Source organism: Terrapene carolina, unplaced genomic scaffold (genome assembly GCF_002925995.2).
Source record: "Terrapene carolina triunguis isolate 2854851 unplaced genomic scaffold, T_m_triunguis-2.0 Scaffold88, whole genome shotgun sequence".
NCBI lineage: Eukaryota > Metazoa > Chordata > Testudines > Emydidae > Terrapene > Terrapene triunguis.
This window is the reverse complement of record NW_020664439.1, coordinates 45,042,368-45,069,265: the sequence shown is the minus strand read 5'-3', so window position 1 is coordinate 45,069,265 and position 26,898 is coordinate 45,042,368. Positions and strand designations below refer to the sequence as shown.

The window sequence follows — 26,898 nt, the reverse complement described above, 5'->3', positions numbered from 1 at the left end:
CCGTCTCCATGGAAAGGTAGTAGATATCCGTTTTGTCAGAGCCAGGTTGTGTGTTAAACAGCATGAGCCAAAGGAACTTCCATCATCCTGCCATGCATTAGCCATCATTTCAGATCAAGGGATGGGTGAAAAGACTGTAGGTATAACAAGACCTCTGATGGCTGGTGACAGGGTAAACTTCAGAAAGCACACTGATTTACAGAGACACTGAACCTTATTTGGCTATCCAAATGCCTTTCCTTTTGCAAGCAGTTTCTTTACAAGTATGAAACTGGGGGTTCCCTTATATGGTTTGTTGCAGGTTTTTTTAAGCAGCCCTTGGCAGTGGATAGATATTTGGACACTGACTTTTCTCTGTGCTTTCCACACACGCTGATCTGTGCCTCCATGTTGGGGTGGCCTACGTGTAGTGCTTGATTTGGGATGCTTGAAGTGTTGTCTCAGTATCTTTTCTGTTGCCCTGCTTCTCTGGAAGAAGTGAGAAAGTTGGGAAATCCAGAGTTTTGTAACCTCTTAGGAAAATTAATAAGTTTAAGGACTTTCTTTGGCGGGTGTGAGGTCGACCTGAACTATGAGGAGATGTTTAAAAGCCTTGCTGCAATCCTTTCCTCCCCAAACGCTGGCTTTGCTGACATAAAAACACTGATAAATATAGCAGCCATTGTTTGCAAGTTACTGTAAAATAATACTGCTTTAGTGTGACATCATGAGACTGTTCAGCCAGGGCTTCAGCCCCTAATACACATATGAGAACAGTTGTTCGTTGCAGATGGGGAGAGTAGCTGGTTCCAGATATGATATCACAGCGTGAAATGTACAACATTGTAAATAGGATTTTCATAGGCACAGATAATAGGGTCCATCTGCTTTCTAAGATAAACTTTGGGAGTTCCTTGCTTAAGGGAAAGAACTAGAGAAAAAGTATTTGAATGCTACTTGACATAAGAGTTCTGATGCTTGTCATAATTATATAATATAAGTAAAGCGTTTATATTTTAAATGGCTTGACATTTTGCTACTCAGTATGCTCTCACAAATTAGGCATTTGTGCACACCGCTAGTTAGGTGCCTTACTTGCCATGTATGCAAAACCTGATTTTTCATGTGAACATTGGATATTTGCACGTGACTCTTTGACAGTCTGGCCCTAACTACCCAAAGGGGTTGTTCTTGTGTGACGTAGGATGCTTTCTCATTTGCTTCTGCATTGCTGGTGAAATTCTGGGAACAGGAATTGACTGACACATTGTAGAAGCTATTCTCCCTCTTATGACTACCAATAACTGCTTCCTATCTCCAACGAGAAGCCAGGTGATTTGATGACTGACTGCCTCTCTGGAAAGAAGACCTTCGTGGATTTTCCATCATTTAAATGGGCGTGTGATGGGTTGGATCACAGAAACCCCCTTGGGAGCTGCCAACTGATGTGCCAAGACTACTTCTGTCCCTGCCTTCCCTGCCAGCTTGGGACTCCAGACCCCTGCCTGGTTGTGCCAGACACGCTTGCCGGCTACAAACACAGACCTAGCTTCTATCACAGACTGGATGCCTTCCTAGTCTGGGCACAATCCTTTCCCCTGGTACAGCCCTTGTTCCAGCTCAGGTGGTAGCTAGGGGATTTCTCATGATTGCAGCCCCCTTTGTTCTGTCCCCCCCCCCCCCCTTATATAGCTTTGGCACAAGGTGCGACTCTTTTGTCTCTCTGGGTCCCCACCCCCCTTCTAAATGGAAAAGCACCAGGTTTAAGATGGATTTCAGTATCAAATGACAGGGTCACATGTCCTGTGAGACCCCAAGCCTTCATTCCTCCCAGTCTGACTCACAGGAAGGCCTGCAACCAACAGAACCATCCACAGTCAATTGTCCTGGTTAATGGGAGCCATCAAGATTCCAAACCACCATTAATTGCCCACACTTTGCATAATTACAATAGGCCCTCAGAGTTATATTTCATATTTCTAGTTTCAGATACAAGAATGATACATACATACAAATAGGATGACCACACTCAGTAGATTATAAGCTTTGTAATGATACCTTACAAGAGACCTTTTGCATGAAGCGTATTCCAGTTACATTATATTCACACTCATTAGCATTTTTCATAAAATCATATAGAGTGCAAAGTCACAGGGTGCCATTCCGATTTGAGGCTAAACACAGCACACTAGATCTCATTTTGCCTATGCATGAAGAATTTTGATTTGCTCCCCAAGGGTGTTCTCCATGCTTACAGTACTTTGTTTTCTTGCCACTGTCCTGGGAGGTGCACGCGATGTAATTAATCTCAATATTAACCATACAATAAAATAAGGCCTAAAATAAGACAGTTTGCTGCAAAGTGCACAAATAAGATCTGAAGAATGAGGAGTCCATTTGTCCTCGTGCTGCTGGTGTTTTCAAACTTCAAACAAACAAACAAACAAACAAACCCAAAAAAAAACCACTTCACAAACTACCAAATTTCTCCTCAAGCCAGCAAAACGTTTATGTGTGAAGAGGTTATTTTCCTATATTCAGAGCATTTCCCAGAATATATTAAAAATAATATGCTGCATCAAATTTATAAGGAAGCAGTTCCAGTGAGAGAGTCCCATGATTGCTAAACACAGATGGAATACATTTCATATAAGTAATTGAAGACATTCCAAATACATGGATGAAAAAGGCTTTAAAGTTTCAGATCAAAAGCAAAAGGAATTTATTAATGCAACTGTAGTTAATACTGTCTCATTTTAGAAGAGTAAAAGTTAGTAAATGTTTTAATTAGTCATCTAAACTACAATTCCCAGGATGCTCTTGGGCTTGAAATGTCAGTGTTCTGAAATAACCAGTAATCCCCTGTTCAAATTTCCTTTTTATCTCTTAATCCTGGATGATGGGGAAGCAGAAAAAGAATGTCCTCTCTAATTTAAAATTTATTTGTTAATAACTATGTCTACACCCGTTACTGATGTTGGATCTCAACTGTTTGTTTTTGGAAAATCCTTTCAATTCACCTTTTAAACTTTTCTTACTACAGAGTTATTACTATCCATGTTAGCGAACAGTCCAAAAGCGCAGCTGGAGTCCAATAAGGTTTTGGCCCTCTGGCGGGAGCCAGTGCTGGAAGAAACCTTTCTCCTTCCTGCCCTATCCACCCCCAAAGCTGTCTCCCAAAATATACGATACAACTTTTTAAAGCAAAACCAGTCTCACCCCCCAAAAAAACAGAGCAAAAAACATCATCATCATCAAAACCAGGGGCTGTTCTGTTCTATTTGTTCTTCTTTCTGAACAAGCATTGTGGCTGTTGAGGAGGAGGTGGGGGCTAAGGAAGAAAGCGGGCCTGGTTTCTTGGCTGCTTAAAGAACAGCATCAGCAAAGGACTTTATAAGGAGCTCATTGAACCATCATTTATTTGGTTTTGATGGGGGTTGTGTAACAGCCGATGGGAAAAGGTGGCACACTAGCGTATCTGCAATTGGAATGAGTAACATTTTATGCATCTATATTTAAAAACACTCCAAATGGATTTGATCTTGGTTGCAGCACAAAACTGGAAAACAAGGAAATGCTGAATGGCTGACCTGAACTCACTACTTGTTTACTTAACTCATCTGGAGTACTGTGTCCAGTTTTGGGCCCCACACTACAAGAAGGATGTGGAAAAATTGGAAAGAGTCCAGCGGAGGGCAACAAAAATGATTAGGGGGCTGGAGCACATGACTTATGAGGAGAGGCTGAGGGAACTGGGATTGCTTAGTCTGCAGAAGAGAAGAGTGAGGGGGGGATTTGATAGCTGCTTTCAACTACCTGAAAGGGGGTTCCAAAGAGGATGGAGCTCGGCTGTTCTCAGTGGTGGCAGATGACAGAACAAGGAGCAATGGTCTCAAGTTGCAGTGGGGGAGGTTTAGGTTGGATATTAAGAAAAACTTTTTCACTAGGAGGGTGGTGAAGCACTGGAATGGGTTCCCTAGGGAGGTGGTGGAATCTCCTTCCTTAGAGGTTTTTAAGGTCAGGCTTGACAAAGCCCTGGCTGGGATGATTTAGTTGGGAATTGGTCCTGCTTTGAGCAGGGGGTTGGACTAGATGACCTCCTGATGTCCCTTCCAACCCTGATATTCTGTGATTCTATGATAACACGTTTTGCCTGAAGAGCATATACTGCTGAGTCAGTCTTCACCCCGGCCTCTCTTCCCTTCCCAATATTTCCGTAAGAGAAATTCCATTGAAGCTAAGCACTCAGGCTATCATAGTATCTGTCGTTCACCCTAGGTCAGAATTTTTGTTTCTGTGCATTTAGATTGCAGATTCCATGGTTTTAGTACAACTTGCCCTGCTTTAGCAGGTAACTTAGATTTGGGGCAGGGTTCATCCTCTTTGGTTTTTATACAGTGCCTGGCCCAATGGGTCCAGGACTGCGGCTCCTAGGCATGGCAGCAATACAAACAATAAAGATTCTTGATGCAAACAAATACAAAGTAACCAAGTTTAGTGCAACGTTCCCAGGTCATATTGGAAAACCTTATGTAACTGAGAGCTGTGAATTTTCACTACAATTGAGATATCCTGGGAATCTTCAAATTAGGAAAAATAAAAGAATGTAGTTTCAGTGCTCAATAAAAATTTATATCAATGTCTAATTCTGAAAAGCCTTTTTTGGAGTACTCTGGTTTATGGTGTAATGTGTGACAGAATGACATCTGAGAGCCCGACCTCATGCTGTTTGGCAGGTGGAGAGTGGAGGAAGGGGTTGCGTCTGGGTGGATGTATGTACTTAGTTTTGGATTGAAATGGTTCCAACACACAGGTACTAATCTCAAAATTTAAGATTTGCAATGGAAATTCAGATATATCTATCATGTTTCAAAGTGAATATGTTATTCGTAGTCATCCAGTTTAACTAATACTACATAAAACTAATGTTCCAGACGTAATCTTGATTTTTTTTTTTTTAATTAAGGGACCCTTGAGAATAAATCCTAAGAAATACCATGAAGCCTTCATTCCATCTCCAGTAAGTATAATTTATAATTCTCCGTCGTTCTTAAATGAATGTGTATGAAGATAGTAGTTGTACTGTGTACGAAATGTCACTTTGATTTATGTAACAAGATGCACCAGTTAGGATACATAAAAATAAACCTTAAGGTATGTACATAGTGGGAAAAAAAACTGTTTCCAACACCGCAAAGTGCTACTTAATGTCTCTGAACTTCTGATGAAAGTGGGGACACTTGTTTCTAACCCAAAGACACCAGCTGAGCCCAGGTTTGAGGACCACTAGTTAGTGTAATTGTAAACCCTTGGTCTATGGCTACAGAGGATTTATAGATTTTTCCACTGATTTAAATTAATCTTTCCTGAACAAATATGCTCTCCATTTTCGATCTGCTGCATGAGCTAATTTATAAAGTTGGTCCAAAAGTACCATGCGTGGTTCCTTCTAATGCACCCACTTTTGCGCAAGCTGTGTATAGCAGTGGGGTTCAAGCTTTTTTCATTTGCGGACCCCTAAAATTTTTTTTAATAGAACCCTTTGGAAATCTTAGACATGGTCTGTGGATCCCCAGGGTCTGGGGACCAAGGGTTGTAAACCACTGTTCTATGGTAATGACAACTTTTCACTGACCCCCTTAGACATAGTCTGCGGACCCATGGGGTCCGTGGATCACAGGTTGAAAACCACTGGTGTATAGCTTGGCTTGAGGTTCACTGCTATCACATGGGACCATTTCTTTACGTCGGTTATTCATTCAATGGAAGGACTCTTGTGATTTGAAGGGCCTCCTTTAGGCAAGGTTACCTCTCTGCTGGTGTAGTTGAGGACAGTTATTTTGTAGTGACTTGATTAAACTTTTGCTCCTAATGTGACAGGGTGTTTCATATTGAGATTAGGTTTTGTTTGGAGGTAGAGGAGAAAAAGGGCCTTGCTCAGACACTGAGTTGTTGGTTGTGTTTAATATCGTTCCTACTTTTGGGACATAATTCTTTTGGAGTCAGGATTGAAAGTCCAGAGATTTGTGTTAACTTCTGTGGTCAGTCAGTCATTGAAAATGATCTTTAAGCCTCTTTCCATAGAGGAAGACTTGTATTATTTGTGCTGGTGCAAAGGGGAAGATTCTTGAGAGTCACTGGGGAGGAAACTCATAATAGCGGTCTCCAATGCTTCCTGAAACTGGCACTGACAGTCCTGGTGTGTAAATGGGAAATGTTCTGTACTCCTCTCTGCTTGCTCTCTTGAATGAGGTAAGTGTAGACTGTTAAACCTATCCTATTAAACCACAAAACACTAGCTAAACATTAAGTCCAACTGTGCACACAAGCAAAGAGCTCTATCCTTACTCCCACGAGTGCTTAGCTATTACCTCATGGTAAAGCAGATCACTCACAGTTTTGTGTTCTGGAATACATAGGCACTGGAATGTTAGTTAAGGGTTACGTTTCTGCCATCACTCTCTTTTCTTCCTGGGTTAAATCATGCAAACAGCACCATCGCCCAGTGGTAGGACGAGTCAGCCCCTGGAGGATGATATATCTGGGACACCTGGAAGTAGTCATTGTAAGGAGAGGGTTACATTTGGGGAACTCGCCATTAGCATAACCCTCCATCAAGGATACAAGGATGGCTTGCAGTCTTAGCATCCTGCTAGATTCCCCATTGTTGCCAGATACTGAAATAGCTACAGCTGTGAAAAGTCTTCATCTCTCCCCTGCAGCTGGCCCGGGCATTGCACCCCATTCTGTCCGGCTCGGACTTGGCTACAGTGACCCCCTGCATTTGTCACCTCGGGGCTTTATTATGCCAGCCTTATGCTTGTTTTGGTTCAAGTGCAGCAGCAGGTCACTTTAATGCCACAAGTCCCTACGAGCACGTTGGTCCAGACTGCTGCTCTGTACATTGTCTTACTGTTGAATGCCGAGTCAAGGTAAAAGCTTTATCATCAACGCCTTCCATGGGATGGACCCAAGCTATTAGAACCCTGCCTCCCATGCTGCAATCTTGACTGCTTTCAGTATCTGTGATCTTTTGAACGGTGGAATTGTCATCTTGAAGAGCGAGACACTTGAACATGAGAGACGGAGCTTTCTTGGCAGCTGGCCCATGACTGTAGAACTTGTTTCCGGAAGAGATTAGAATGACCACAAATCTCCCTGCTGTCAGACAGAAATGTAAAAGGCTGCTACTGTTGTTCAGTTAAGGCAATATAGTAATAAAACATCTTGCCGAATGGGAGATGACTGCACAGAGTCCGATCCTCTTACAAGCTGTAATGTGCTCTGATGCTACGGCAACGAATACAGCGTAAACACCTCGGTAGAAGTGTAGGCCTTTCAAGTTACCCCGGTACTGTGTTGCAGTTCAAGCCCATTGTAATTACATTAGTAATGCAAAAAGGTGACTGTTTGGAGTGTGAAGAATTGGTGTGGGGGGAAGGAGACAAAAAATGGGAAATCACAGATACTTGGGAGTGTGTGAGTTAACTTTATGGACCACAGTGCTGAAGCGCTAAGTAAGCAAATGTTGCATCTTTATGACATGTTACTTTAAAAAGCTTTATGGTAGTGTTGGCCAGTTTTTAATTACCGCTGCTCTAGCAGGCATTGAAATAACTGGTGTTAAAAATCTGTATATAGGAATAAATTGTTTAAAATGAGAGCTATTGGCTGCAAATCAAAAAAAGAAAATCCCTTCTTGCTTAGTCTAGCAGCATAGCTTCAGCTGGCTGGCGTAGCGCTTCCAGAGCTGCTGTTGGCAGATGGAGAAACTACTTTTAATTTTTTTTTGCAAAAAAAAATGTATGGCGCAAACAAATTAACCCACATCCCAACCTCCTCCTGCCCTGCCACAAGCCAGCTTTACAGTGGAATTGTACAGCTAGGTTAAAAAAAAGGCATTTTTCTTAAAACGAGGCTTTGACTTTTCCTTTGTAGATATGTGGTGGATCTCGTTCGGGGCAGGGGGGTGGGAGAAGGGATGTAGGGCCATGTGTAAAAATCTGGCCTTTTGAAAAGAAAAGTTTCCAATTTGAATTATGTTGGTCCAACAGGCTTTGCAATTTTTCTGCATCTTGTCATGGGAGGCAGCTTTGACACAGCTGTTGAGCTGCTGCTTTTCTTTCTAAGAGTAATTTGCTCGGTTGGAGGATGGCCTCAGTTTCACATGCCAGCCGTGTTCTACCTCTGTTATTTTGCTATCTAGGCAGAACAGACTACTGATGTGATGTTAACCTGAGAAATCCACGAGGCCTTATTCGATATGTTTACTGTTTTCCCTGTAGACTGGGTATAATGGTAATGCTGCAGATTAGCTCTTATCAGGTGCTAGAGAATCGTGAGCGTGTATTTGAGGAACCGCATTAAAACCCCAGTGTGTTTAAGATTTTAGTTCCCTTAAGGTTGGCTTTTGGTTGTATTCTTGAAAAAAAAGTTAGAAACTAAAGAAACCCACAGTCATCTTATGCCTTAAAGCTAAGAAAAGGGGATAAGGCTCCACAATAGAAGAACATGTCTTAATATCCAGGTTAATACTAGGGTTTTACAGGTTCATGGTGTTCTGCAACCAACCGCACACAATTGTCAGCTTTAGAGTGTGAAAAATCGGGACGGGGGTGGGAGGTAATAGCCTATATAAGAAAAAGACCCAAAAATCGGGACTGTCCCTATAAAATCGGGACATCTGGTCACCCTAGTCAGCTTGCAGAAGGACAAGGGAGCAAAAATGAAAGCAGTAGATTTAACTTGACCAAAAGCGGTGTGAAAGTGAAACCTCCACTGCCTAAAAAAACCTACAAACCTCTGCGATTAAACCTGATCCTCCTTGACCCCAGGTGGGGAAACCAAATCAAAGCAAATCTCGATTGTGAGCTGAGTGTCAAGTATGTTCTGGGCAGATAACCCTGCTGTGTGGAGTAGCTGCGATTGGTATGTGAGGTGGGGCTACAGAAACCAAGGTCATCTCTTTTAGAAGGCGGGGTTCTGGACTGCAGGGGGCAGAACAGACTGCGGTTGGCTGCAGTTACAACAGACTTGTTGCTGTGTTATGTAACGTTTAAATATGTATCTCCATCTCCCCAGGGTGTGTGCGCTGTCGTTTTTTGTCGCTATTTTTAAACTTCTGCAGTAAATATAGCTTAGTCTTTTATGCTTTGATATTTCATATTTTTTTCTCCTTTCCATAGGATGGGATTCGTGATATCTTTATTGATGGGGTGGTTGCTCGCAACAGAGCCCTAAATGGTGACATTGTGGTGGTGAAACTGCTTCCCAAGGAGCAATGGAAGGTCAGTCCAATGTTCATTTCTATGGCTTGCACAGAAAAAGCCTGTTCTAATAATCTCCGCTGATCTTATTCATGTATGGCATATACTGTATACTAATAGAGAACTATCCACAAATCTCTTAGCTAAATTGTGACTAATGTTTTAGCAGGTTAAAAGTTTATCATTTTAAAGCAGTACCTAAAACACTAGGCCATACCACTCTGGCGTGAAGGCCCTATGTGTCACTACCGCAGGAGGTTTGTATTTTGCCCACCACACTAACCCAGAATATGAATGGGACAGATGGCTTTTTTAGTTGGCTTCATGTTTATGGCATTGAATGATTTTGATTGGCTGTTTGAGCGCAGTAGACAGTATGTGTATATTTAAAGCGTACTATTTGCGATTCTTAATTAACCAATAGCACCCAGCAGTTTGTGGGGCCTGAGACTTGGAGGACTCGTCTTGTACCAACTCCAAATCTCATGACCATTCAGGTCTTGCACAAATGAAGAATGTGTGAAATAACTTGAACAATGCAAGCATGTTTATCACTTCTGTCTCCATCTCCTGTAGAATTTCACTCCTTTTAAAAGTATTTTCTTTTTTCTTTCTTTTTTTTTACTTCCACCCATCAATGCCCAGGATGTCATATCAAATGGCTGGATTATTCTGTTTGTTGCTAGTAAATCTGTTGGCAGCTTTGCACAGGGAAATCCTTACTGCAGTTCTCCATTTGCTGGGAGACTAAGGTGAAGCTAGCACGTGTGGCTATGCTCTTATGTCTGAACACGACAGAAGTGCTGCAAATTCTTCTCCAGACATAAATATCTGGCTTTTGAATTCTTTTCAGGAATGTGAAGAATGCATTGTCTCTTTAATTGATGAGTCCTAGCTAGGACAAAAGTAATAACTCCGCCTGTTCAGTGAGGCGAAGGTCCAGTCTGTGGGCTGGTCCACACTAACCCCCCAGTTCGAACTAAGATACGTGAATAACGTAGCTGAAGTCGAAGTACCTTAGTTCGAACTACAAGGTACTTACCGCAGGTCCACACGCGGCAAGCAGGCTCCCCCGTCGACTCCGCGTACTCCTCTCGCGGAGCAGGAGTACCGGTGTCGACGGTGAGCACTTCTAGATCGATTTCTAGACAAGACGCGATAAATCGATCCCAGAAGATCGATTGCTTACCGCCGAACCCGGAGGTAAGTATAGACGTACCCTGTCTGAACAATTTGAGCCAGTCAGGTTAGTGCTCCTTGCTTGCTCATTAGCCACCTTCATGCCCAGTGTTTGTTTGAAGCAGACTCGTGGGGGAAAGTTTTAGATGTCCATTTACAAGACCTTCCATTGGCTATTTGCTGAACCTCTTGATGTCCCCTCTTGTAGAGGGAGAATGACTGCATGGAACATTTGACTCTTCTTTCTAGATAATTGTAAAAGGACTCTGAACAAAAGACTCGTGTGCTTATTGCACAATGTATTGTTGAAATTACATTGCACAAAGGGTGATTATACTGCCATAGTATTAAATAGGAACTAATATGCTGCAAATATACTCCTGTGCGTATATAAATGTGGAAGAGATGTTGCTCTTATGGATGACTTAACTCCTTTGAAAATCAAACAGTTATTAGGGTGAGGCAAGCTTTATTCAGTAGCCATTTAAAGGAGAGAAAAGCTGTGTTCAGTAGAGCCATGTTCGCTCCTGTAGAGGTTGGATCACTAAACGCGTGTAAACCTGTTAGCAAGTCTAAAAGAGGATGGGTTCAGCATATTCTTCCCACTGCAGGCAAAACACTGAAAGTGGGAAAACTGGCAAGAAGTGCGGGTGAGGCTGCAAGCAGATAACCCAGAAGGCTTTAGATCTTCATAGTACAAGAGTCTGACTCGTCCACAGTGAATGTAACATTGCTAAATTAAGTACTCAAACCTACAGGAGTGTGTTAAGCCACGCAGGTGATGCACCAGGAGCGGATTTACCTTGAAACATACCATGCCGTGGCACGGGGGCCCCCAACAACAGTGGGCCCCAAAACATATGCGCGGGAACTAGGAGTGCGGGGGGGTTCTGCAGCACCCCCACGTTTTATGTGGGGCTTCGCTGCCACACTGTGCCTGGGGTTCTGGCTGCTGCCCTGCACCACGTACGTTAAAACATATTGTTAGGAGCACAGAACCGCCTGGTCTCCTGGGGAGACAGGGAGGGGCCTGAGCCCGGCCATGGGGGCTGCAGTGCAGCAGTTAAGGGGGAATTGCAGCTGCCTGCGTTGCAAGGACCCAGCGGCCAGGGGAGGTGAGCAGAGATCAGCGCACTGAGGCAGTGGGGCACTCAGGTGGCTGCCAATGGAGCTGTACCCCCCCGCCCCCTTCAGGTGGGTATTCATCCCAGGCGGGTCTCTGCCAGCTTCTCTGGGCCGGCTAGTGGGGCAGCAGCGGAGCCCACAGAGCCCTGGGCCCAGGGTGTAGCCGGGACCCCGGGCGCCCTGGAGGCAGCGCACGTGCGGAGCCACCATGGGGCTGGAGAAGGAGACAGGAGACACCAAGATCTTCATGGCCGAGGACAGCTTTGGGCGCCCTGGGGGCCCCGCACTGGCTGGCCTGGAGAAGTGGGCAGAGACCTGCCTCCACGCGCTGATCTCTGCTCTCCTCCCCTGGCCACTGGGTGCTTGCAAAGCAGGTGGCTGCGATCCCCCTTAGCGGCTGCACTGCAGCCCCTGTGGCGGGGCTCAGGCCCCTCCCTGTCTCCCCAGGAGCCCGGGCAGTTCTGTGCTCCTAACAATATGTTTTAACATAATTGGCGCGGGGCGGCAGTGGAGCCCCGCATAAGACTAAATTAAATTAAATAATGGAGATATCCTATCTCCTAGAACTGGAAGGGACCTTGAAAGATCATCGAGTCCAGCCCCCTGCCTTCACTAGCAGGACCAAGTACTGATTTTGCCCCAGATCCCTAAGTGGCCCTCTCAAGGATTGAACTCACAACCCTGGGTTTAGCAGGCCAATGCTCAAACCACTGAGCTATCCCTCCCCACGTGGGAGAGCTGCAGCCCCCTCCCGCACCGAGGCTGCCGACAGGGTGTGTGGGGGGGAAGGGGCAGATGTCCCAGGGCCCAGCGATTTAAAAAGGCCTGGGGCTCCCGTCAGCAGCTGGAACCATGGGCCCTTTAAATTACTGCTGGAGCGCTCTGCGTGGCGTGGCCTGGGCAGTGCTGAAGGGCTGGCTGGGGGAGGCTAGCCCCCAGCCCCACCTCTTCTTCCTGAGACCCTGCCCCTTCCGGGTCCCCCCTCCTTGCCCAGGGGCCTGGCAATTCTGTCGGCAGCCCTGCCCACACCCCTAGTTCCCACGCCTATGGTCCCGTCAGTCGCCCCCGTGGCCTGCACCCAGGTCTGGACCCGCGCCTGGGGTGGACAGGGGTCTGGCTTTCTTTTTCTTGGCTAGGTCCCAAGGGGGGGTGGGCCGAAAATGAAGCTGCGCACAGGGCCCCACTAACTCTAAATCCACCCCTGTGCTGCACTATGTCCCGGTCGGTTTCTTGCCATCAGCAACTTAGTCAGTGGGGGCATCCCAGCTCCCTAGTTTCTTGGAGTTTGTTGCTATGAAAACTTGTTTGCATTCGTTTTTTGGGAACGGTGCCACAGGGTTGTGTTGGGATTTATTACGGTTAATTTTGCTAAGTAATTATAAACTTGACTTGCTGTTACTGTCCTTCCTGATCGAAGATGGCGCTGACGACAGTTTTACCTCGTGTGTGTACGGTTATGGCTAAAAAGACCGATGTGCGAGTGGCAGTCCTTTCCTCATGAAGTGCACAGGTAGCTTGAGGTGGAGGAAGGGGTTAACGTCTGTGTCTGCTGAGTATGCCGCTATTTACGACTCAGCCTCTGTGCTTTAAGATCTATACTGCGGTTAATCTTGAACCGGGTAACCCCAATGTTGCCTACTTCTTGCCAGCTAATCTTGAACTGGGTAACCCATTTGTTACCTACTGCTTGCCAGCGTGACCTACCTCTTACTGACTCCCAGCTGTCAACGTCAACGTTGCAGTGTTTTGAGTTATGCATTGGTGTGGCCTTGAAGTGTTTCTTCTGGCCGCCTTGTATGCAGTTGCCCACTTTCAGTTCACTACGCAGGAACTGCCTTGGCATTCTGGTGTCGTCCATCCTTAACACATGACCAGCCCAGTGTAACTGTGATGTGATAAGCCTGGCTTCAAGCCCTGTAGAGTGACTGCATTCCAGAATCACCTCATTGGTAACTTTATCCCGCCATGTGATGCAGAGCATGGCACTCAGGTGTCATAAGTGGGACTTATCTAGAAGCTTAATGTGATGCCTGTAGCAAGTCCAGGTTTTTCACCATTACAGCAAGTTGGAGAGCACAATTATTTTACAGACTTGGTTTCAAGCTTAATACTGTGTTGCTGCCAGACTCTGCCTGATACTCTGCCAAATGATGACCTAGCTTTGTTGATATGACTTGTCCGCTCCTTGTCTACAGTGGCATCATTCCACAATATACTACTAAGATAGCAGACGTCTGTAGCATCATTTGGCTGTGTGTTTCTGATGGTGACTTCTACTTTTATGTAGGATTTTCCTGGCATAGGTCGATACATGACCTTTGTCTTTTTCAGGGTGATTGTCAGCCCATACCTTTCTGCAAATCTGTCTGTAATCAATTTTATATCTTTTAGAATATGTGCCCCTAGAGCATACCTCAGCTTATGAACAATTGCCTCAAAGACGTTCATGGATGATCGCAGCCTATTCCGCTTAAATAATTTTCCAGCGGATCGGAAACGTATCCTGGTCTCTTGTAGCTACCTTGAGCATTGCTGCATAGAAGAGATTAAACAAAAGTGGACCAATTATGCAGCCCTGCTTAATACCATTGGTAGGAAATGGGTCAAACCAAACACCACCTATGCAGATTCGTCCAATCATTCCATTGTGAAATAGCCTCAGAATGTTGGTGAATTTTTCTGGACAACCAAACTTACATAATAATTGCTAAGGCCCAGGTCTGCTAACTGTGTCAAATTTTTTATCCAGGCCAATAAGGACGGTGTAAAGGTCCTGTTGCTGTTCTCTGCATTTCTGCTGCATCTGACAGGCTACAAAGTCTGCTGTTCGTAAAACCTCCAGTAGTACGTAATTAGTGATGTTGCATAGCACACGATGAAAGAATACTCTAGTCAGAACCTTTCTGGCGATGGAGAGTAACGAGATACCGCGATCATTACCACAGTCGGACTTTCCTCTTGTGTATGGTGCCAACGATCTTGTCTTTGAAGTCTTGCGGTATGATTTCAGTACTCCATATATTGAAGAATAGTCCATGCAGTCACCTAAGCAGAATCTCACCTCCATACTTGGATATTTCTGCGGGAATCCCATCAGATCTAGGAGCCCTGCAGTTCTTCATGGCACTGATAGCAGTGCTGACTTCAAGGGATGGGGCTGTGTCCATGTTGCCATTACATGTTGGCTGTTCCACTAGTCTTCTGACTGCTTCTTCTGTGGTGTTGGGTGGTGTGTTCAAAAGATCACTGAAATGCTGTCACCACCTCTGAAAGATTTCTCCTTTGTCAGTGATCAGTGTTAGGCTGTCTGCACTTTTCAGAGGCACTGTTGTGTTATGTGTAGGACCATATAAATCTTTCAAAGCAGCATAGAAGTTTTTCGTCTCTTGACGGTTGGCATAGGTCTGGTTTTCATCTGCCTTGGCATTCTACCATTAATCCTGCATGTCTTTTATTTGATGTCATGACACAGATTCTTGTATGTTACAACTGTGCCTACAGGAACATGGGATACAAGAATTTGACAATGCATCTCATGTTTTTAACGAGTAGTTGTTGAATTTCTGGATCATTCTTGTCAAACCAATCTTGATAATGTCGTTTTGCTGTACCCATGGTGGCGAGAGAAGCTTGATGTCCCATGTCGTGAAAAGTCACCCACTCGCTGTTTAAATTAGCACTAATCGTCAAGCCAGTAGAGTCAGACAAAACTGCTGTGATGTTATTACAGAGCTGCACTCATGTAGCTTCATCTTGTAGTACTTTATGCTGAGCTGTCTGATTGGTTTAGGTGATGCCTTGCAATGTGCTGGTTGAATTACGAATAACAGTTTGGAGCAGACTTTAGGATGATCTGTCCAGCAGTCTGACCCGCGCATGGCTTCAGTCATTTGTACATCCTGTAGATCTGGCCGCTGGACGATGATATAGTCGATAATATGCCATTGTTTGGATCTCGCTGCATCTGTGATGTTTTCTTTTTGTCGGGTAGGTGGAAAAAGGTATTTGTGATTGCTAATTGCTGCTTGACGCACTCACTAAGTAGCAGAGTTCCATTGCTATTCTCTTGCTGTCCGATGGCAGGCTGCCAGATTACCACATTACTTCCAACCCTTGCATTAAAGTCCCCCCCGTGATAATCAGTTTATCTGATGCAGATATAGACACAATGAGTTTGTGTAAGTCATTATAGAACTTTTCTTTCTCATCGTCAGCATTTGTCATGATAAGAGCATAAGCACTGATGATAGTAACATACCACTTAACGTTTCAATGGCAACCGTAGAACCAGACGACGATCACTTATGCCTTTAGGTAGACTTTCAAGCTTGGGGGCAACAGAGTTGCTAATGGCAAAGCTAACACCCAATAGTCTTGGCTCTGAGGATGGGCGACCTTACCCTGCACCGATCTCTGCGAGTTACCCTTCATCAGCGAGTCTGGTTTCACTGAGCGCAGCAATGTCAACCCTAAACCTGGACAGTTCTCTTGCAACAAATGATATGCCTCTGTCAGGTCAGCTGGTGGTAGGGTTGTTGCAAAAAGTACAAACATTCCATGAAACTATTATAATTGGCATTGGGAGATGCCTACATGCTGATCTGTGACTACGACCACCAGCATTACCATGCCTGTTGCATCGCCCCTCACCCATCACTGTAAAATTTTCCTCTGTCATCAGAACACACACATGAATTGTTTGAAATGGTGGTGGCTCGTGTTGCACCATCCACATTCTCTCACCTGTTCACCTGTGTTCCAGTGGCATACATTGACAAGACACCTGGCAGGGGTTAGGGTGCACTCTATGGCCCTCCGTGTGGGCGCTCTCTATAGTAGTAGACAACTGCTAGGCCTGCATCTGCTTGCTATGCCATGGTGGAGTGTAAGACTTTCTTCCACCATAGAAACCATTGAGGTCTTCACTACCGACCTGGTAGCTAGCGGCATGGGCACTGATGGACCTGTTCACTACACCTTTGGGGCCCCTTGCTTCTTCAAGATCCCTTGCAGAATTTGCCTGGGCATGCAAGGGCCCAGTTACCAGTTGGGACCACTCAGGAGGTATTGCAAGGGTCTTGCCTGTGGAGAGGCTATGTACCAGCAGGGAGGTCATATGCATTTAGCTTGGAGCCCAGGCTCTAGGACCCTGTGAAGGGGGACGGTCCCAGAACTCAGGTTGCAGCCCAAGCCCCATCTATACCGCAATTAAACAGCCTCTTAGCCTGAGTCAGCTGGCCCCGGCCAACCACTGGTTATTAATTGTAGTGTAGACATACCCTCAGTGTACATTTAAAAAATATACACATTTTGGTTTGGTAGACCTTTTGCATGTTGATGGTTTTTATTTTTTACTACTCCCAACTCACTTGTGTGCTTGACTGTCTGAAGACTGGATTTGTTGGTTGTTTTGTTGGTATCCTTTTTACCACACGGGATTTGGTTGTTAGTCCACCAATCTGATGTGTTTGTGCCTCCTGCATTCCAAAAACGCCTGGCCACAGTCCTGGGAGTGAGAACTTGCTTTTCCCAAAGCAGGTGGTTCCCTACCGCAGATTTCCCATCTTAATGATGATCCTCTGTGCTGGGTCCTATTATACTGCCACACCCTAAATGCTAGGTTTGGAGCACTCAGAACTCCAGTGCAGGTTAGGGGGAATAAATGAATTGGGGGTGTGTGGGGGATATGGCTTGCATAACGAAGGGTTTTGGTCTTGTAAATTCGTATATTTGCCTGAAGAGCTGACAGTGTTAATAACATGGGTCTTCAACTTTGAAACTCTATTGAGAGCAGAGCCCCAAATAGTTGCGATGTGATATCGTGAGATTGAGTCGTCCCGGTGAAAATATAATAGAGTAGTGTCAGGATAAGGAGCTGGGATTCTAAAGAGGTGGGACCATGCTTTATGAAATAGCTCCTTGGCAGTGGGGAAGGAAAGAATTCTTTTCTTCTTTCCCCATCCCTCCACTTTCTGGCTGCCTGGTGGGAATGGGGAGATTCTGGGGGCTTGGATTTCTCAACATTCCTGCCCTCCCAGCGTACACGTTGGGTAGCATTTGGTGAGCTGCTCGCTCTGTCTGATCTTAAGCAGAGTGAGAGGAGTTCTGGACACATTTATATCCTCTATGAGAGCTTTGTGTGGTCCTAGAGCTACTTCTTGCTCTGTCTTCACCATGTGAGTTCCCACTATCAGGGGCAGCCTCCTTCCGTTCCTGATCGTGTATATCTTTGCTTACTATCAGTTGCGATCTAAAGTCAATAAGTTTGACCTGGCACCACTAAAATGGGAAATGGACCTTTAGGCCCAGAAGATTACTAGCTTACATTTTTGAAGAATGCAACCTATGGCCTCCTGCCAAAACACAGCTAAGGGAGTTGCAGTGGCTGTGTTCATGCTATATTTCAGAGGTTCTTCACACATCCTCTTGCCTAGTGGCTTGGGAGTATAATATAACTAAGGCACTATGGTAACTTTCAAATGATTGGGCTCTTAAAAAGAAAGTAATTTAACTCACAGACCATATTTCTTCAGATACTTAACATATAACCATGCTTACACCCATCCTCAGAATTCCAATCCTGTATAATTATACAACTTGTAGTAGAATAACCTGAGTGGTGCAAAATGGTCATGTAATTATTATAGCAATATTTTTCCAACGCATTGAGAAGAGGAAAGCAGGGTAATAGTATAAGAAGGGACACACTTCATTTAAACTTCCCTTGCAACCTGCTCCTGCTCTTCCACCTCATCCTTAATTGTTGTGTAGTATTTCCACTTCATCTTCTATCATTTTATAGTATTGGTTTAATTCAGACTTGCATGTTGCTTTTTCATGGGAGACTTATTTCGTTGGTAGAAAATAACACATTAATCACTTGTTATTATTTGAGGCTTGAGTTCTTGGCAATTCATAGTGCTTACAGAATAGTAGCTTATCATGTAGAGTATGTTGCATGACAACTCCGCCATGAATTGCTCTCTCTATCGCCGTATGCCGTGCAGTAGTGGCCGTGTCAGTCCCAGCATATTAGCGAGAGAAGGCTGGTGAGGTAATAAAAGATATTATCTCACTCACTTATCTGTCTGTATCGGTAACATTTTAGGGGCTTACAGTAGAACCTCAGAGTTACGAACTGACCAGTCAAGCACACCCCTCATTTGGAACTGGAGTACACAATCAGGCAGCAGCGCAGAGAAAACCAAAAAGTAAATACAGTCCTGTTCTCAGTGTAAAATACTACAAAAATAAAGGGAAAGCAGCTTTTTTCATCTGCATAGTAAAGTTTCAAAGCTGTGTTCAGTCAATGTTCAGTTGTAAATGTTTGAAAGAACAACCATGTTTTGTTCAGCGTTACAAACAGAGATACGACCAACCTGCCTTCCCCAGCTGTTCGTAAGTCTGAGGTTCTACTGTATTTTGAAAACAGTATCTAGTATAGGACGTATTACTGTCACTGAGTTGTCCCATTATGCTCAGTCAGGAGTGCTGGCAGGGATAGATTTTATGTATGCATATCATTGGCTATCATATGTAGGAGATATCCGAGTCTGCTCAGCACAAAGGCATTTAAAACAGTCCAAGCAGTATCGAAATTCAGCAAGCCTTTCAAAAGGAGACCCTTTTACCACGATCATTACCTCTCATGGAGGACTGAAGAGAGGGTGGTCCAATCTTTCCTGCACTATTATGAGTCTATCCTAGTGGTCTTGTAGAAAGGACTCCATGGACCAAAGGTTGAGAATTACTGCTTTGTGGGTAGCGTGGGGCTGTTTGTCTGACAGGAGGGGAAGTATTCCAGCATTCTGGTACTGAAGTGGCCCAAGCACTAAAAACCGTAACCCCTTCTATCCTAGGAAACTCTGTGCTCCTCCAGGAACTCTAAGAGGTAAGATGTAATATAAGGCTCTGGGTAGTCTTAGATGGATGGAGTCAGGACCTGCTCCTTTTAGGGCCATATGTCCGAGGTAATCACTTTAAACTCTCTATCTAGTAGATGTTGACAAAAATTCACTTTGCCCAACAGTGACTGTTGTTGACATATTTGGCAACATCTGAAGGAAAGGAAAAATTTAAATTCAAACAGACGTCAAGAAGCATTGTCATGCACAATATAAACATAATTGTATATCCTGGACAGCTACCATACACAGCTGTTGACGTAAACGTATGTAGTGTTAGTCAGACCTCTAGATGGGGTTGTTAACTTCGGACATGCTTTAGCAAATGTTTTGTATTTGCTTCTCATTCATCCAAATCAAGATTTTCTTTGTTAGCCCTGATAATGTTTAGGCATGACGGTATCACATAGCCCCTCCCCTCCTTCACGCTATCAGAATAATGCTGTTTTGAGAATGGGAGCGTAGTGATCACTAAAGTTCTTTGGAGCTCTTCATTCCATAATAAAGAGCTTAGGAGAGGCCAGAGCTAAAGGAATGGGTGAGTGTGCACCTTAAAAATAACCTAACATAACTCATGCTGCCAAAGAATAGAGTAAAAAACCTAAGAAGCCAGGAAGGTATCCACATGAGCAGTTATAACAACTATAAAAGGTTCACGGAGGCTACAGAGACAGTCCAATTTCTTATTGCTGTAGGCTGCACTTAACTTTTAAATTGGCTGCTCACTGAGTGGTAATAGCTAGAGGGATATTTATCTGGGGTAAATAAAAGCTGTTTTTCATAGAAGGAAATGTTGCATTAAATTTCCTCTTCCCCCAGATGTTGCTTTTAGAAATGTTTTTTAATAAACAGTAATTGGAAGTGAATGAGCCAAAGTCTTAATGCAATAGGTCAGAACAGGGAACGCCCACCATGCTTCGGAGACACGTATCGATAGCCTACTAATGTGCACCTTGTGTCTGATTGCTGTGATCTGCCCCTTGAAGAAGATGTTGCAACTGTTCCCCCTGGATATTAAAAAAGAGGAGAATCAGAAATATCCCCTCTTTCCATGTAGGGCAGTTTGACGATCCCGATGAAGATCTTCAGTAGAACGATCCCCGTTGTGTATTTATCTCTCCTGGAAAAGCCAAGGGCATCCCAGTTTCTCCTATATGACCTGTGCTCAGTGGTGCAACTACGGTGGTACGGTCCGGCACGCCATGCCAGTAAGATATTTATAGCTGGTATGGCGTACCGGAAAGACAGAGGAGCCCGTCCCCAGCCCTTCCATGCAGCTGCGTCTCCTGACTCCTCCTGCCTGGGGTCTGTACAGCAGCCTTGCTGGAGGACAGGGCTGGAGGTGGTACAGCAGCCGCGCTGGAGGAGCTGCCGGCATGGGACTGCCCAGTGGCCCTACGTTCTGCTCCTTTCCCCCCTGTGGTTCCCGGAAGAGCCCTGCGGTTCAGGGCTCTCGGGAACCGCAGCGGGGAAAGGAGCAGAACATTGGCAGCTCCTCTGGCGCGGCTGTACCGCGCCCAGCCCGGCCCCCAGCTCTTCCACACAGCTGCATCTCCTGAGTCCTCCTGCTTGGGGTCTGTACAGCAGAAGTCTCCGGCGCAGGAGGAGGAGGACAGGCCCCCCCACGCCTCCCAAGGTTACGTGGGATGGATGTGGATCATGGGGGGAGGGGATGGGGAGAGCGTGGGGGCCCAGGGCTGGGGGCAGGGCAGGGAGGAGTCACATGGGGAGGTCATGTGCTTCTCCCCGACCCTTTGTGTCCCTCCCCTCAGTGCAGTGTACCGGCAAGAAATGATTTCTGCTTGCACCACTGCATCTGCTGAAGGAAAGGCAATAAAGATTTGGAGTTTCAGAAAAATTTGGTATCCCTTTAAGACCTCCATCCTTCTGTGACGGGGAAAAATGATTTTCAAACTGCTTCCAAAATGTTTGGGTTGTAAGGGAATAAACCACCTCTTTTTATGAATACAACAGGGTAATATACTGGTGTGTGTATGCATACAGAATGCAAATATAAATCCTCCTTAGGTTAGCAACCAAACATTAATCAATCATTCAGCAAAAAGGGAAGTGGCATTTGTCTTCCCAAACAGTCCCAGGTGTTGAGGTGTTAAGAACATAAGAACGGCTGTACTGGGTCAGACCAAAGGTCCATCCAGCCCAGTGTCCTGTCTACCGACAATAGCCAATGCCAGGTGCCCCAGAGGGAGTGAACCTAACAGGTAATGATCAAGTGATCTCTCTCCTGCCGTCCATCTCCATCCTCTGACAAACAGAGGCTAGGGACACCATTCCTTACCCATCCTGGCTAATAGCCATTAATGGACTTAACCTCCATGAATTTAGCTAGTTCTCTTTTAAACCCTGTTATAGTCCTAGCCTTCACAACCTCCTCAGGCAAGGAGTTCCACAGGTTGATTGTGCGCTGTGTGAAGAAGAACTTCCTTTTATTTGTTTTAAACCTGTGTTAAATCCACAGTCAGATAATGTTGGATAAGCCTCTGGTGATAGATTTGCTCAGACTGAATTAAGCATCATTAGGCTTCAGTGAATGTTACTGGAAGAGCTTCATTTTGAGGGGTGAAAGGAAGGGCTGATGGGAACGACTGATCTTAGTTAGTATAAGAGCAAAGCCAGCATTTAATACCTAATCTCCTATTACCGTTCATTTTTTCTTGGTCAGATGAATGAAATCTAGTATAACAAATTGTTCCCTTTAACAACTGACTTTCCTTTAAATGATTGTTTTAAAATCTCACCTTCCAAGTTTTCTCTAAACATGCACACATCACACTAGATTATTCTTAATCCAATCTCTTACATAACCACTATAATTTGGACTTTTCTCAGTCCTTCGTTCCTGTGGAATTAGCTTTTTCTTAGAATTGTTTGTTTTTTTGCTAGTTTGGAGGTGTAACAGACTTATCTGATGTTATCACATGAGTGTTTGGAGCCTACATCTTGTAGGAGAATCTGTTCATACCTGTCACAATCAAATAGTCTCTGGAGTTTCACACACATTAAACTTTTATAAATCCTTTTTTGATATAATGTCCATTTTTTTTTTAAAGATCTTGGTTACTTTTTAGACCCACATAACTAAATAATGCAAATTGGTTTAGTTGCAAAGCATACTGATAAAAGTCAGCTCATCTGGACTGGGATTTGTACAATAAACACAGCGTAAAGGAACACTGAAGTAGGTGTTTTTAAAGGAGAGGGTGCCCCTTAAATGTAGTTTGATTCTTGAGAGATTTAGAAGAAAAGAGTTGAGTATAACGCTAAAAAGCTGCTTATCTTTTAATATACCTACAGGAGGCTTTGTTAGGGTATTATTTTTTTAAAAGGGAGGAGAAGTCTTATGTATCAATCTCCAGGATTGCTCTTGTGAACTACTGCCTGAGAAATGGCTGAGAAACAAGAGGCTGACTACATGTGAACAATGCTGTTTACAGATTGGCTGCTTCAGACTTTTCCCCCTTCTTTCCCTGAACTATGTTAAAGGGAGTAAATCCAAGGGACTGGGGATCTAAAATAGAGGGAATCCTGTAACTAGAGAATTGCAGGATGTGGGGGTAGATAGTGAAAAGAGGGGGGTCTTTGCAATAGTGCCTTAAAGCAAGATGCGCGACCTCATTTGTAACCAGAAAGTTCTTGTTGATAAACAAGCTATTGAACATCAGTAGTGAGCTGCCTTAAAACTGCTGGCACAAGCGGTTTGTGTCTACAGTAGATGAGGGTGAGGTAAGATGGGAAAATGAATTCAACTGTAGTTACCTATAGTGAATTTGTTCCTCTACTACATTAGGTCTGGAAGCTTTTAGAAAAGGATTAAGATTAGAATAGGAATATCATTGGCAGCAAAGTGTCAAGTATCAGAGGGGTAGCTGTGTCAGTCTGGATCTGTAAAAAGCAACAGAGAGTCCTGTGGCACCTTTAAGACTAACAGATGTATTGGAGCATAAGCTTTCGTGGGTGAATACTCACTTTGTGCATCTGACGAAGTGGGTATTCACCCACGAAAGCTTATGCTCCAATACATCTGTTAGTCTTAAAGGTGCTACAGGACTCTGTTGCTATTGGCAGCAATGAGAAGGATAGGACCTTCCCCACAACCAACACAATGCTGCTTCTGTTTCTGTGCCCCAAAAAGGCTAAGGGAGTTGGGAGGCCATTGTTGTTCCTCTCAGTATCCCTACCTCTTCTGTTCCCATCTCTTGTGCTTCATGGGATTGTTGCCAGTGGCATTCTGAGAACCGTGCAGCAGATACTTTCCTTCTGCAACATCATACATACATGGTGTCCAGTGATTTAGCAGCCAAGGCTTTGGTGCTTAACATACGTTGCTAGCTAACATATGACAGTGAATCTTGTTTTTAAGCTATTACTACTTGGCAGTCTCGTTAACCAAATTAACTTCCTAATCATTGATCTGGAACCTGTATCTATGGCAAGAGTTCAAATTTCTCTGTTCCTGCAACATCTCGAAGAATTGTAAGCAAGGCTTTTAAATCAGGTTCCAGGTTTAAAAGGTGCCACTCAAAACGTTGAGAGGTAAATTCATTTTCTTCCTGGTTATCATTTCCAATAAATTCCTCTCTACTTTAGAAGATGCTTACCGAATGATTGAGACAATTGATCCACTTTTCAGAAAGTCGTGGATTCTATATGTACTTTCCATTCTCCATAGCCAGTGTTAACATACTGTAGTTCTTTTTTTAAACTTGGAAGTGACTCTAGAAAAATATTACAGAACAAACTAATTATCTGTTAACTCTTCAGCAAAAGGCAGAGGCTAATTCTATACATTTTCTTACTCTCTCAATGCATTTTAACTGTTTCTTTCTGTTCTCTTTATTTTGCCAGGCCAGGAAATAATTGGTACAGAAAAGTAGTTTGGTATATGCCTTTGCATTTCTGCTTTTCAGTTAACTTTCCCGCATCCTAATGATTTATCTGTTTTCAGCAGCACCGATCTTTTTGGCTCTGGGCTTTGCTTTGTTTTCAGTTTGGTCTAAATCATTTTTAAATATCTTCTTATACTGCCAAAAGACTTATTTATTTATTTTAGTTGAACACTTTTGGTGGAGCTGTGATAGTGAAGACTTGGCATGATCTGTGCGTCAGCATTTTTATATTTTGGTTTCAAGATGTGACTGGCTGACAATTCCCCAGGTTTCCTTCTCTGTAGTCCAGTGATACTCAGACTGAGGCTCGAGAACTGCAAGTGGCTCCTGAATGTGTCTTCTGCGGCTCCCTGCAGCACATGATATTAAAACACTGTGTGATTTAATTATTAACTAATCAGGATGCTTTTACGATGTTGTTAACCAATTGTAATTGATAAAATACTAATACTTGGTCAATCATTTTGCTGTGAGAATATATATAAAAAAATAGTACATGAAACAATGAATTCACACAATCTCTAGGGAGTCTTTTTAAATGTTGAGTCTCCCTTTGCTCTCTAGGCTCCAAGCCTTGGCAAAACAGCTGTGTAACTTTGGGCTGGAGCCTGGAAGTAGCATTTTCACCTCTAATATTTCAGCCATTGCCTTGTAAGTGACCCCCAAATGTTTGTTGGGGAGGAGCTTATGTAGAGCCATTATGTTGTTCCTGCTTGTTTTTCCAACAGTCCCCTATGAAGCTAGACCAATAAATTCAAACAGGAAAGCCCAATAACCTCATATAGCTCTACAGTGACTGTTTCACGGTGACCAGTATTCATAACATTATTACAGGTTAGAATTCCTAGATAATTACATGGCAGCTCCACATCCACCACAGTACCTTCTTTTGGGTGAGTAAAAATTCAGTAATTGACCAGAAGTTGCTTACCTAACTTACAGGAGGAATTTTTGCTTAGAATACAATATTCTTCACATCCAGTCTTAAACTGTTACATGGTTGTAATCTTCCATGCCCTGCTGCAGATACCTGCAGATCAGTACTAGATGAAATGCTCTTTGTATGGAAGTATATAGAATGTATACTACTTGGTGTGAAATGTACAATAAAGCATCATTAACAATAATCTCCTTTTCATTGTCCCTTATCAAGGAAACATGCTGGTTTCTCATCAGAGTTTTCTTAAATTAACAAGGAGGTAGCTATGTGGAAAACCACTTGACATCACATCATTAGTTTAATTAGACTATTAAGTTCTGTAGCTGAACTTGTATTCTGTTGGTGCATTCACTGAGCTACATGTCAAAGACACACAGATCTTTCTCCTTTATTAGCATGCTCCCAAAAAAGCGGGAGTATGCCAATAAAATCTGCAGATGACCCAAAATTGGGAGGTATTGCCAATATAGAGGAGGACTGGGATATCATACAACCTTGAAAACTGGAGTAATAGAAATGGGATGAAATTTAATAGTGCAAAGCTGCAAGGTCATGCATTTAGGGATTAACAAGAATTTTTGCTTTAAACTGGGGATGTATCAGTTGGTAGCGATAGACAAGGAGAAAGACCTGTGTGTATTGATTGATCACAGGATGACACTGAGTTGCCAATGTGATGTGGCTATGAAATAGACTAAAGAAATCTTTGGATGCATTAGGCAAGGTATTTCCAGTCGAGATAGGGAAGTGTTATCATTATACAAGGCACTGGTGAGACCTCATCTGGTAAACTGTGTGCAAGTCTGGTCTCCCATGGTTAAGGAAGATTAATTTAACCTGGAACAGGTACAGAAAAGGGCTACTAGGATGATCAGAGGAATGGAGAACCTATCTTACGAGAGGAGACTTAAGGAGCTTGGCTTGTTTAGCCTAATAAAGTGAAGGATGAAGAGAGATATGATTGCTCTCTGTGAATACATCAGAGGGATAAACACCAGGGAGGGAGAAGTTAAGAGCTAATGTTGGCACAAAACCAAAAGGATATAAACTGGCCATCAATAAGTTTAGGCTTGAAATTAGGTGAAGGTTTCTAACTCTCAGAGGAGTGAAGTTCTGGAACAGCCTTCCAAGGGAGTAGTGGGGACAAAACACCTAACTTGTTTTAAGGCTGAGCCTGATAAGTTTATAGATGGGATGGTAGGATAAGTTCCCCTACAATGGCATATGGCAAATATCTCCAACAGCCGGAGCTGGGACACTAGAAGGGGAGGGCTCTGAGTTACTACAGAGAATTCTTTCCCATGTGTCTGGCTGGTGGGTCTGACTCACATGCTCAGGGTCTAACTGATTGGCAGATTTGGGGTTGGGAAGGAATTTCCCCCCAGGTCAGATTGGCAGAGATTTTTGCCTTCCTTTGCAGTGTAGGGCCTGGGACACTTGCTGGTTTGAACTAGAGTCAATGATGGACAGGGCCGGCTCTAGGCACCAGCAAAACAAGCTGGTGCTTGGGGCGGCACATTTTTAGGGGCGGCATGGCCGGCGCCAGAATGCCGCCCCTAAAAATGTGCCCCGGCCGCCCTAGCTCACCTCCGCTGCCG

At 44.0% G+C, this 26,898-nt stretch overlaps 1 protein-coding gene across 3 annotated transcripts in view; it reads left to right on the top strand.

The window, feature by feature from the left end:
• The window catches only part of DIS3L2 (DIS3 like 3'-5' exoribonuclease 2), a 256,668-nt gene that overhangs the window by 29,606 nt on the left and 200,164 nt on the right, over positions 1-26,898 (top strand). For all 3 annotated transcript variants that reach the window (XM_026650106.1, XM_026650109.1, XM_026650108.1), the window contains 2 exons: positions 4,946-4,999; positions 9,165-9,266. In XM_026650106.1, coding sequence (XP_026505891.1) covers positions 4,946-4,999; positions 9,165-9,266 — 156 coding nt within the window. The remainder of the gene's footprint in view (positions 1-4,945; positions 5,000-9,164; positions 9,267-26,898) is intronic.